General features: G+C 43.9%; 1 protein-coding gene across 1 annotated transcript; it reads right to left on the bottom strand.

Annotated features, from left to right (window-relative positions):
- Positions 1-11,119: 11,119 nt before the first annotated feature.
- LOC130580622 (60S ribosomal protein L8-like) lies at positions 11,120-12,995 on the bottom strand (the record flags this gene model as incomplete). Its single annotated transcript, XM_057378239.1, has 4 exons — positions 11,120-11,319; positions 11,572-11,687; positions 12,506-12,724; positions 12,838-12,995. Coding segments are annotated over 4 exons (652 nt in total), but the record flags the coding sequence as incomplete, so codon positions are not given.
- Between the last annotated feature and the right edge of the window lie 65 nt (positions 12,996-13,060).

Genomic DNA, 13,060 nt, shown 5'->3' with positions numbered 1-13,060 from the left:
CTCAGAACTTTTTCTTCTTACACCTAGACTATAAAATGGGGAGGGAAAATGTGACAAACAAGTGGTTTTCAGTTTCACATATGTTCCTCACATCTGATGTTTGACAGTTCTCTCTCTGGGTGGGATAAAGAACACTTAGTTTTCAGTAATAGGAATTTAAAAGATTTAAAACAAATATGCAAAAATTTGCTATGCCAGGATGCCTGGAGCATAATAGACTGTATTTGGTGTGCTTGTTTTGTTTCTTTGGTAGAGCTTATTAGATAAACTTCTAACACTTTCCTTCTACTGCATCCCAGTGAAGTGGAAGTCAAAAAAATCACAGAGTACTTGTGAGTGCCACTGCACCAAGTTAACTTGCTGGTTTTCTGCTCGTTCACAGTTCTACTTGAAAGCGAGAATTGTCTTAGCTCTTTATCCATTATACAGAAAATCTTAACATTAGAAGCAGGGTTTAAATATAAAAGAAACTACTGGTTAGTCAAATACAATTCTGAGGTATCTCTATTCCAGAATAAACATTTGTTTAAAGACTTAAACAAACGCATCAGTAAATACTGTATTTAAATGAAAATTGGTAACTTGAATGTGTGTAATTTTTTTGGAACCTGTCTAAAAACCAAATACCCCTGCAAAACAGATACAGCCCACCCTATACTATTTAAATATTTTGCTGTTTTATTTTATAGAAATTATTTTGCTGAATTCACAAATAGAATTTGATTTAAGAAGAATGTTTTGTCCTGTGGTGTGTGTTGTTTTTTGGGGTTTTGTTTTTTAATGGACTGCACAGAAAGGTGAATTCTGTGCAGTGGCACTATGCTGAATTCTGGAACAACAGTCACATTGAGATTCTGTGCACAAAAAAAAAAAAAAATTGGCCCTTAAGAATAAAATAATCAGGACAATTACACTGTAAAAGTTTCTTAATGTGATTTATCTTGTACTTTTTGTATGTTTTTATATATACATATATATATTTAAGAGCACAAGCTTGATGGTGTTTTTTACAAATGAGTTGATAGAAACAAAGCTGCTTATCAAATTAAAGGTCTGTAGTTTTGAAATGAACAATGGCAAATTCAGTCCAAGTGCATTCTTAGGCATTTAGTGTAACGAGGGACGCAGAAGATTTTTGAATATGCTGTGTAGCGATGATCACTTTTATGCTTCCATGTTTTTCCTAGTGCTCAAGTTCATTCAGATTTTTTTCATAGTTTTTTAGTAATACCATTTTACCTGGATTTAGTAAATTTGGATAATGTGTTCCCATTTATTTTTGGGGATGCCTGTTGGAGGTTTTAACTAAAAAAAATTCTACCCTAAGTTCTCAAGTTGAAATATTTATTTGGACCAGTAATTGTTAAACAAGCTATCTCAGAGGCAATTATTACGTATTTTGTACTATATATAGGTAAAATATATAATGTGCTAGTTCAGCCTTGCCAAATGTGTTTGCTTTTAATAGTGCAATGATTGTAGAGACATGTCAAACCTGTGACACTTTAGGGCTGTGGCTTTCTTCAGCCATACCCACCCCTGCCCCAGAACTGGGAATGGCTGCAGTGGCAGTTGTTTTCCAGGCAGCAAATTAAGGATATTGTGCATCTTTGTGACATGAAGAAGGATAAACCCATTATTGTTTGCTGCAGCTGTTGCTTTTTAAACAGGTAGCTCCAGTGTAAGGTGCAATGTTTTCTTCACTCTGGGCAAAACCATTTTGAATTGTACTTCTTAACAAATATTGTACAAGCAAAAAGTTTGATATGCACGTTTCTGTTGCAGCATTTTGGCAGGTGACTTTCAGGCAATGCACCTGGCGATACCTCGTTGGTGATGGCACACTTTAAAGCAGTAGCCCTCAAAGTGCCTAAAGATTTAATTCCCCCATCACTGATTTCAGTCCTGTTTTCTGTTTAGAACAGTTTCTAGGGAATCTCTGGTCTTCCATAAAATGAGCCAATAAATAGTAAAGCAATTCCTCGTGTTCCTGGCAATGTAACGTGGAATACATAGAAACTGAAAATCCATAGGTGATGTTGAGTCGGGGTTAGTGTGTAGTTTGACCTTGGGGGAAATCCATCACCCTACTGAGCAGAATTTCTCCCTCTTGTACATTTGGATTGTGGTTGTTTAGTGACTAAAATACGCTTTTAACACTTGCTACTGTCAGTGTTAAAWATAGTACAGCCATATATAAAAATACTTCAGTCACTGTTTGTGTATCAGTAAATGTACTATGTTTTGGTCACAGAGTTGGGTCACCTGCACCTGTGTTACCCCTTTGACAAGAAGGAGATGGCTCTGGGTTCAGTCAAAGCTTGTTTGTCCTGTGGGACCTGATCTTGTGGGGATGGACAAGCGGAACAGGACTCTGCTTAACTTGGAATTTTTCACATTATTTTCCCTAATGACTACCAGCTCTGAAAATTTGAGTTCTCTGTTTTTCAAGCTTGTGTATCTTGCTGAAATCCAGCCAGAAAGAAATTAAATTCCCCCATTGACTTTTTTTTTTTTTTAGACAACATGAGAGATTTGTGTTACCATATTTGCTATTATGCCTTCTCAGCCACTCTGTTGTGCCTAGCTTGTGTGTTTTAGCATATGTATCATGAAAAAGCACTTACGGTTCCAAAACTTCCTGTATATTTCCTGAGATCCAGGAGAGAATGAGATTAGCCATTCTGCCAAAGCTAAAATGGGCAAAAATTGGCTGCTGTAGCAATTTACTTCATTTTTGGTTTCAATAAATTTTGTCTACCTCTTAAGTCTTTTGCCAGAAATGAATAGGCTGATGAACTGTGTCAGGGCAAGGTGGCTCCATGTTTTTGTTGGCATGAGTTCCAGTTACTGGGCATTGCAGGGAAGCTTTCAGTGCAATGGATTTAACTCAAAATTAAAGGTAAAGTCTGACTGTATAAATTAGAAGTGGCATGTTATGAAATTTGCAGAGTAACCAGTTAAGTGTTAAAATACCTTAGTTAAACCTTGTTAGTCCACACTTTCAAATCCACATTGGAAGCAAATTCTTCCCCCCTGTGATGAAAGATACACCTTAATTTTTGGGAGGGTGAGATGCTGATGTCACCCTCACATTTCTTAGGACAGGTGTGGGAGTTTCCCATTTGTGGTTCTGCTCCAGTGCAATGTAATCAGGACAACAATAATTTTGGCTCCCTGATTTCTTACTTTCCATGCTCTCCTTCATGTTCATGATACCACTTTCTCACAGCCATGAGGTCTTGGGAATAAAGTCTTCACCTGCCTTGCCTAGAGCCAGACAAAAGAGGTGTTGTGGGAGCAGCAGCAAGTGTCTTGTGCAAACCATGTGCTTCACAGTGGTGCTGCAGTGGCAGAAAGTCAAGTGAAAGGACCCAGCTGCTCCCTCCTGTAGGGCTCCTGCTCCCCTTGCAGGTGATCTCGTGAGGAAGGTGACACCAAACCACTCTTCAGAGCTCATTGCATTTTCCCCTGGCTGGCAGCTGGGATCAGAGTTATCMGTGTGTGCCCTCTGTGCCATTCCAGGGTTTCCCCATCCCTGMTTTCCAGTGCTCTTTGGGGGTTGCCATGTCAGCACAGTCGTTGGCTGAGACTTGCCCTCCGTTCCAGACTGGAGGAAGGGCTTTAACCCAACCCGAGCACTGTCACTTTTCACACTGTGGAACTTTTTAACGTTCGCATCATCCATTTCCTTTTATTTCTGAGGTATAAAAGTCTCTCCGGGGCTGTTTTAAGGTGTCCAGGAGTCATTCCTATGTCTTTTTTTTTTACAAGAGTAAGTGCTCAGCCCCACCCCTGCAGTCTCTGGTTAGTGTAGGCTGTCCCTGAAAGTGTGTTGACAGAGATTACAGCCATTAAAGTGAGACGTCCTCACCCTGCACTCTGATTTTCTAATGCAAGTTTTGGTGGCTCCGTGGATTTCAGCAGCATTTGTATGAGTTCAGTTGATTTCAGCACTGTAAGAGTGGAAATGGTGACGTGTTGTGGGGGTCAAGCCAGCTCAGTCAGCGGGTGGCACAGAAGACAGAGCTCTTGTTTGCAGACAAATCAAAACAAGCACGGGGGAACCAGTTTCTGAAGGAGAAAAACACTCTCCTGCATAAGGGCTAACTTTTCATCAGATTTTTAAATACCCAACTCTGTATTTTTTAGCTTTAGAACTCCTTGAAGCCACTTTTTGGTAGTAAAACTGACCTACAGGCTGTTTCCTTGGAAGAATTTAATATAGCCTTAAATCACAGCACAATTCTRAAATGACAGGGTCATTGTTCAGTGRTCAAAATAATGTGCAAAAAATGTCTTCTCATTTTTAACCATGAAATAACCTTGAGTAATGAAAACAAGAGGAAAAAGGTTCTATGACTTCATCCTCCACAATCTGACCACAGGAAAACATCCAGTGCAGGAAAATAAGATCATTCCCTTCTCTGTTTCTATACTATTCAAAGTGTTTGATAATGTTAATTTTCATTCTTAATTTGCCACTGCTATTCCAGTAGGTTGGTGTTTTTGCCCAAAGTGGTGTGAGCTGCACAGTCTGCAGCTTCCTGGTGTGTTTGCAGTGACGTCCCCTTTAATCCGTACCAGAGCAAAATCTTTAAATGTTTGTTTTTCCTGTATAAGCAGATCCCTAATCCACATTTCTGTTATGGTGGTGTGCTGTTTCTGTTTTCATACAATGCCCAGGGCTGGATGAATGCTTTCCAAGTGTGGTTTCACCTGAGCCATTAAGTGAGCAGTTCTGTTCCTTTGCTGTAGTGATACCTCTGTAGGTGCAGCTTTTAAAGGTATTGGCCTTTTTCATAGCTTTATTTATTGAAATGCTGCTCAGTTCTTGTCCCTCACTTTTAAATTCCTGTCCATCATTTCCTGAGATTCTTTCCTACAGAGTTTTTCACTCTGGATTACAAGTATCATTTTTATATTTAATATTTTTGTATTTTCTTGGAATCAAATCCCTTCACTTGCCATGATGGTTGTTTACCTCCTGTTTTTACCTACACCTGCTGTCCTGCTGTTTGCTGCTGAAAGAAAACCCCCCAAAAAAACCCACGTTTGCCAGGAAGCCTGGCTTTCCATAATGGAGCCTTTCACAGTGCAGTAACAGCAGCCACAGCATTGACCAGGTGGGCTTTGTCCTCTCTTAAATCTCGTCATTTATGTGGGATAGGAAAGCTTTGTGCTACTGATGGCAGTCTGGAATTCTAATAGCTTGTAGCTTACTGAGTTTCTTTGGTTGTTGTTTGGGGTTTTTTCCCCTCCATTTTCTATCTTGAACCATTAGTTTCTACAGGTGAATAAAAACAGTAGGTTTTGCTGGGATCTACTCTGGAAAAGAAGGCTGATTGAAAACTTGGACACTTAATATACTTGATTGTATTTAAATATCTGGTAGGTGCTTCAAAGTCCTTAGAAGGTCTTCTGGAAGAAAATTCCAAAGCCTAGAAATGTGAAGATTAGTTCTTCAGGACTTACTGATACTCACCAATTCTGTCTGCCTGCCCTGTGTGTGACTAGGGGCAGGTGAAACAGCAGAAATGGGAATATTTCACTGACGGGAGAGGTGGTGCTGTGTGAAATCCCTGGGGAACTGGAAATGTGCTTTGCCTGGCCCCTCTGGCAGCAGCTTGGGAGCCTTCCCTGTCCTGAACCCAAACTTCTCTGGGCACGAGGAACCGCCCCGAGCAGGAACTTCAGATTCAGTAGCATGTAAAGCATTTTCTATTCTTTTTCTTCTCTAAGATCCGTACCGAGTCTAATCCTCTGAGCAAATAAAGACAGGCAGTGGGCTGAGCGAGGGGTTTCCCAAAGCGAGCCGCTTCTGTGAATATTTTCTACCTCTTGTCGTTCATTGCCGGCGGCTGCGCCGGGAGCGGCTCCGGCAGCGAGAGCTGCCCCGGGCCGGGCCGAGGTGCACAAATACCCGATGGGGCTGTTCGATGGGCGGGCACGGGCAGTCCCTGCCTCCCTGGGGATAAATGGAATCGTTTGAGGTACCTGTGTTTGCATCCGAGTGAAGGAACTGGCGTTTTTCAGGTGGCACCGCAAGGACTCACAAACACTTTCTCCTCAGCCTCTCGTGCTGCCTCCCGTGTGAAGTGGCATCAAATCCTCTCACAATTAATGTTCAAATAACGCAGCAACCGCAGGGAGGGATTTGGTTATTCAGCTGTGTCGGTGAGGGTTTAGAAAGGGAGAGCTGTGGGAATGTGAAAAGCCAGGATTCTGCAGATCAACCCAGGTGTTTATCTAGAGTAAAGAAATGTTACTGATTGCTACTGTGGTTGTGTGTAAGACTGAAATGCTGAAAGAGAACTGTAACTCTCCAACTCCGAGTCTGAGAGAGACCTGGCATTGGCTTTCTGAACACTTCTGCGACCTGAACCAAAAACCTGCTGTGGGAATGTAGACTTACCATAGAGCTGTGGAAGAAAACTTCAATCGTGTCACTTCTCTCGGTCTTCAGAGCAGTCAACATGGTTTTGATGTAGGTTTTAGATTATGTATATATAAATCTGATTGAAGTACCAACAGCAAACCATAAATAAAATGTGGACTTAATTGAAGAACGGGCTAGTGGAGGCCTCTTGTGTTGAATTTATTGAAATACAATTTTAAAAGTTGGTGGAGGAGACTTTGCTGTGATGAAGACGGAAATAAAGCTGGGGTGTCTTCAAGTTGAGCCAGGTTTGCTGCTGCCTTTGCACCCCCTGTAGCACCCGGACCGGCTGCAGTGTCTGGAGACAAGCTGGGAATGCTCCTGGGCACAGCCTTGGTGCCTGGGAGGACCAGAGGCTCTGGGAGTGGCACTCCAGGGACAGGTGTCCTGTCACATTCCAGGTGTCCTGACACATTCCAGGTGTCCTGTCACATTCCAGGTGTCCTGGCACATTCCAGGTGTCCTGGCACATTCCAGACCGAGAGGAGGCTGGGGTGCTGCTGTGAGCCTGTGCACTGCTTTGCTCTGCCAGAGCAAGGGCTATCACCCAAAGGAACCTGAGGTGGGTGTAATGGAGGGCTCCTGGAAACCTCTGGGTGCCCAGGTTTGCGCTTGAAGATATGCAAGAAAGTGGAAAAGAGTGGTAAATTGTTGGGAAGCTGCAGTACTAACATTAAATAAAAAAACAATTTAAAAGACATCCTGGAAGCAGGTGACTCAAGAGGTGACACAAGAACTTCTTTACACTGAGGGTGGCAGAGCTCTGGAGCAGCTGCAGAGTTTCCCTCYCTGGAGACATTSCAGACCCACCTGGACACGTTCCTGTGTCACTGCTCTGGGTGACCCTGCCCTGGCAGAGGGTTGGGCTGGGTGATCTCCAGAGATCCCTCCAGCCCTGACTGTTCTGTGATCCTGTGACACCCAAGTTTATCTCTGGTCTGTTCAGTCGATGTTGCCCATTTGAGTGAACATGAGTGTGAATTCTCTGGACATTAACACATTGACAAAACTGAGGATTCAGGATACACTTTGGATGTATCCGAACAGATCGTTGCTGGGTGGGATTTGCTGTTAACTGGGAGAAGAAAGATTTTGATGAAGACAGCAAAAATATAAAACAACTCCCACGAATGTTTCTGTTCTCACATTTCTCTTTGAGAATTTGTTAATGCCACAGGACCAAAAAAGCCATTTTTTTTAAATTTAACTTCTGTGGAGGGTGTAATGATTTATTGATCACCCAACTCCCTGAAATCTTTTAGAATCTGGGCTCCTGTGGTTTTTACATTAGCTGAAAATACAGCCCAAAGCATTTCCCTTAGGTTTGATAGATACTTACCTGGTAACTTCAGCATAACAGGATCATTACCTTGCTGCTGGAGCTTGTTTCCCTCTCTTCTTCATGTAGAAACTCCCTGGATGGGTTTGCTCTTGTATTTTCCTACTCCACACTGTTTGCTTGCATCTCCCTTTTCAGTTCCTCACAGAACTTTTACTGTTCCTTGCATCTCCCAGGACTGCACCCCTTTCTGATTTCTCCAGGCTGGGCATTCAGGGCTGGGAGATGGTGCTGTGGGAAGCCCTGGGGCAGGGTTGAAATTCTCCTTCTCCTGGGCCTGGCTCAGTGCAAGGTGGGAACGTTTGGACCATGCAGAAGTCACGGAATGTTGGAAAGGGATAATGATGTTAATGAAGGTTTTGTTACCATGAAATAACTTGTGATACCTGTCCATGCTTAGGTAGCACTTGGTGCTTTTCAACACACCCTTAAAAATTATAAAGAAAATGCTGTTTGGTCTTTCAGTAGATGGGAAATTTGAAGTCCTTCTAAAAGAAGATTTCAATGCTTCACTGGAACGTTTTGTTGTTTGTTTTTTTTTTAAATTTTAGTGAACAAAGGCTTATACTGAAAATAGCCTCTGAAAATTCTGCAGGAACACTAAACATCTTTCTTTAAAGCAGTTTGCTTTATTTCAAGATTTCTGATGTCCTTGTAACTGTGCTAATCGCTATATGAGAGGATGTAATAATCATCATCATCATCATCATTATTATCATTATTATCATTATTATTATTTTACTAGCAAGCATGGCTGTAGGTTTTTTTAATTTGACTGTATCTTTAATAGCTCATGTCTTCTGTGCAGCATTAGGGCTGCTCCTCCCTGAAGTGAAGTATCCTGGATATAAACCATATAAGCAAATCAACTGGGTATTCTGCCATGCTGCTAAAACAGTTGGTTTGAGCAGGAGGTTGCTGATTATGATACACAATTAAAGCATAATTACAGCACATTACATAATTACTCCCACAGCAGGGGGGTTGGAACTAGATGATCTTTAAGGTCCCTTCAACCCCAAACCATTTTATGATTCCATACAATGAGTTACGGGGGTAGGAGAAGTGCAAGACCACAGAAGGAACTGTGTTTTTTCTATTGAATGTGGTTTATTTTGCTTCATTTACACTTGAAAGTGTTTCTGTGATGGAGCTTCTTCAGTCAGATTTGTGTTTTCCTGTGGTCAGCAGCTCTCAGCTCCTGCTCCTCTGCAGTGTTCCTGTTGTATTTAATTCCTGATTTCTGCAGTGCAGGCTCAGGTGGAGCCTCTGCCCTGCTCAGCTCAACTGAGGCTCAGCCCACACAGAGAACARGCACTGGCTTAACTTCAGTCCCATTTTTGTTTTCTATTCAGTGCTTTCACAGATCCTCCCAGGCTGAAGTTAAGCATTTGGGAACCCAAGTGTATATTTTTATGTGTATTTTTTTATTCTTGTTGCATTGTTAGTTCCTTTAAGTTCCCCTGTCATGTAAACTGCTGGAGTTCACTTCCATTCTGCAGCTTAAATCAGACCTTCAGTCTGGAAAATATATTTCTGTTTATTTAAATTTTTCATTCAAGGTTGGTTTCTTTAGAGCCTCTGATTTTTTTATCTTATTCCCTCTTCCCTCATGTTTCTTTTCACAGATATTTAACACTGGATGTGTTGGGACTGGAGGAACATTTTTCCCCTGGGTAAAGTTCGTCTTGTGGTCATTTGCCAGCATCACTGTGGCTTTTTTAAGTTCTATGTTTATGCTGATAACAGGAGACTGTACTGGAATAGTAGCTGCTACTGGAGTTTGGTGAAGAAAGTAGAATCTTTGAAATCTTCATACTACTGTGTGAATTTAGAGACTTCTGGCATTGCAAGCCTCTGTTTACATTAAATGTGCTTGTAGCTGCATTAAGCATTGTAATATGGTACTTATTTATTTGCAATGATTTGTATTAATTATTCCCTACTCATGGATTTGGTGCACTGATCCTATGGCTGTAAACACCTGTGGGCCTCTGACAGTGCCTGGAGCAGCAGCGGAGGCAGCCAAGTGCTGTCAGGAACCATCTCCCCAAGAAAATATAAGGGGTAAACAGGTGCTATGGGTTTCTGTGAGTCCTTTCGGTGGATTTAATGTAAATTCTTGTGGAACATTAAACACTTCAGCTGTTCTTCTGATGGTGTTTGGGAGGAGCATTACACTTTGGTCCCTGTCAGGAGAGCACAGGCACAGAAGAGCTGCTGACCTCATGTAAAGAACAGATGTGAACTTCAGACTTTGATGGTATTGGAAGAATATAAACAGAAACAAAGAGTTGTCATTGCTTCGCCTTGTTTTTCCCAAATGTGATCTGATGCCTTTCCTCGAGGTGTAGTTTGGGTTTTTAAAATCACCTTCACCACCCCAGAAACCCATGGCCAGCTCCAGTGCTGGTTTTGTGGGTGGGTATGGAAACATTTCTGCTTTGCATTCCCCTGGATTCCCACCGAAGTCAGTCACATTCATCCATGAAGTCTGGCCCTCAGCACTGACATCTCCAGCACAGCCAGAGCTGCTGCAGATCAACAGGAACCCTGACTTTGGGCTCAGAGGTGAAGCTGAGCCCCATCTGCTTTCAGAGGTTTTTTTCCTCCAAGAGCCAGTTCAGAAATGCTGTAAATGAAGCCATTTTGCAATAAACTCCTGTCTCTCTTCTCTCATTCCCTTACAAAAACTTGGCTTTTCACAGGACAGCTGTTCTCATGAGAACACACCTTCCTAGGGGACCTTAGTGCTACTGCCCACATTACTGCAGCACCTTGGAATATCCTGTTATGAATAACTGACCATCTGCAAAGGGGAAATTTTGGAAGCTGTCTGCCCTTCACAAGCACTGAGTAGAGGGGGCAGTCTGTGTGATACCTCGAATTTCTGAGGCACCTTCCATTTGGCTGGAGCCTGGAGTTCCAAAAGGAAGCCCAAGCCTTGCAATGAGAGCAGCTAAATACTTCCAAAGTTCTACAACTCTCACTTTTCCCCCAAAACACAAAAATGGAAAACCATTATAATAGAAGTTATGAACTTAAAAAACTGAGCACCCTTTCACCATTTCAGCCAGATTCCAGAGTTAACCAGGTGACCAAGGGATTATTTGACTGGCTGTCCTGCTTTGTCAGGCCCCAGCTTCCATTAACCCAGCCAACACAAACATCACACCAGGGCACAAGAGCATCCATGAAAGTGCTACTGCAGCCTGCAGGACAGGCTTACAGACTGCAAGTGCTGCTGAGAATCCCTACTCTCCACTCACAACTTCCCATGCAGAACATCACCCCTGTTTCATCCCCGCTGCAGCAGCAGATACCACCAGCTTCACACGAGCTCTGTTGTACAAATTTATTGTGTGGCCCCCAAGGTGGGTGCTCAGTTCTCCTTTTCCTGCACAGTCTTTGTGCCCCGCAGCCGCCCCGTGCGGCGCGCAGCGATGAGCCCGACCTTGCGTCCGGCAGGAGCGTCCCTCCGGATGGTCGAGGGCTTCCCGATGTGCTGGTGGTTGCCTCCTCCGAAAGGATGCTCCACAGGCTGTGCAGGAGGAAAGCAAGCCAGCAATGTAACCACTGAAACTGATGTTCAACAACAATTAACTGATTTAAGGGGACAGAGTAACTGCTTCACTTTTCACGTAGTGCAATCACCATCAAATGCTGATTTATGCTGTGACTGCACATTTATCTGGGAAGACTTTTTCCCAGACACATGCCATGCTTGTCCCCATAGCCCACAAATCTGTTCTGAACTGTCAGAAGGGACAGGGATGACTCCAAAGATACTCACGTTCATGGCCACACCACGGACACGTGGCCAGCAGTTCCTCTTGGCCTTGTACTTGTGGTAGGCACGGCCAGCCTTTAGGATGGGCTTGTCAATACGGCCTCCACCAGCCACGATTCCTGCAGGGAATGGCAGGCATGGGAACACCCGAACAGAACACACAGGAGGCCAGAAGAATGCCAACACCAACAGTGAGATCACAGCTGAGCTACAGCCTTCTTTTTGGTTTGTGCACAGACTGAGTTTAACACTTTCTAAGGCACTGCCAGTTTTACTGCTACGATTTATTGAGCAACATCGAGTTTTTTCAACTGAAGTACGAATTGAAAGAGCTCAGGGGACTGTGAAGAACTTTGAGGTCAAATACCTTCTTGTTTCATGATTTACTGAGTCAATTTTACAGGAGTGAAACAGACTTTTCACTTAGGTGACTTTCATGCAGAGGCAGCAAGTGTCACCAGCAGCCATCTCAGCTGTCAGGTGCACAACAAACCTGGCAAAGCCTCTGCTTCTTGGCAGTGGTTTTGTCATTCCTTGTCTGACCTTCCAGAACACTCCACTCACCTGATACCCTCAGCTTCCCTCAGTGTACCAAAAGTATGAAATCAAAATGGCATTTTCCATCCAAGTCCTCCCCCAAAGACTGCAGGTTTTACAGGCTGAGCAATTCTGCTACAGCCTGAGGACAATGAGCATCTACTTTTCTGTACTCTCACTAGGACAAACCATCTCCAAATTCAGGTTAGCAACACCCAAAAGTTATGCAGATTAACATGCAAGTCAGGCACCTGAGCAGAGGCTGTCCTGGTGTGTAACCTGGGGCCAGCCTGCACATGACACTATTTTCAAGATGGTTGTTAAAATGGAGCCCCAGTTGGAAAGATTCCTTAGCAGCGAGAGGAAGCCCCGTGACAAGTTCAAAGCAGCTGTTCCTTACCCACAACAGCTCTGTTTGCAGAAGAAATTACTTTCTTGGAGCCCGAAGGCAGCTTCACTCTGGTTTTCTTGGTTTCGGGGTTGTGGGAGATGACGGTGGCATAGTTCCCTGAGGCACGTGCCAGCTTCCCGCGGTCACCGGGCTTCTCCTCCAGGCAGCACACGATGGTGCCCTCGGGCATGGTGCCCACGGGCAGGACATTCCCGATGTTCAGCTGAGCTGCAAGGAGCATGGAGAGCAGCCCAGCTTCACTCAGGGCACTGCGCTGAGGTTCCAGCTCTGCTCTGAAGGCAGGAGCAGGGTCCTGCACCCAGCACCCTGCCCAGCCCCACCTTTCTTGCCGCAGTAGACGAACTGGCCGGTGTGGATGCCCTCGGCGGCGATGAACAGCTCCGTGCGCTTCTTGAACCGGTACGGGTCACGGAAGGCGATCTTGGCCAGCGGAGCGCCCCGGCCTGGGTCATGGATGATGTCCTGTGGGAATGCAGAGCTGCTTTAGGGCAGGACACAGCCCCTGCCGGGGGTTCTGTGGGAATCAGACAGCTGAGAGGACTG

Source organism: Malurus melanocephalus, unplaced genomic scaffold (genome assembly GCF_030028575.1).
Source record: "Malurus melanocephalus ecotype Western Australia unplaced genomic scaffold, MMel_1.1 scaffold_349, whole genome shotgun sequence".
NCBI classification, from domain to species: domain Eukaryota; kingdom Metazoa; phylum Chordata; class Aves; order Passeriformes; family Maluridae; genus Malurus; species Malurus melanocephalus.
Note: the sequence above shows the minus strand (reverse complement) of the source record. Positions and strands in the feature narration are given on the sequence as shown.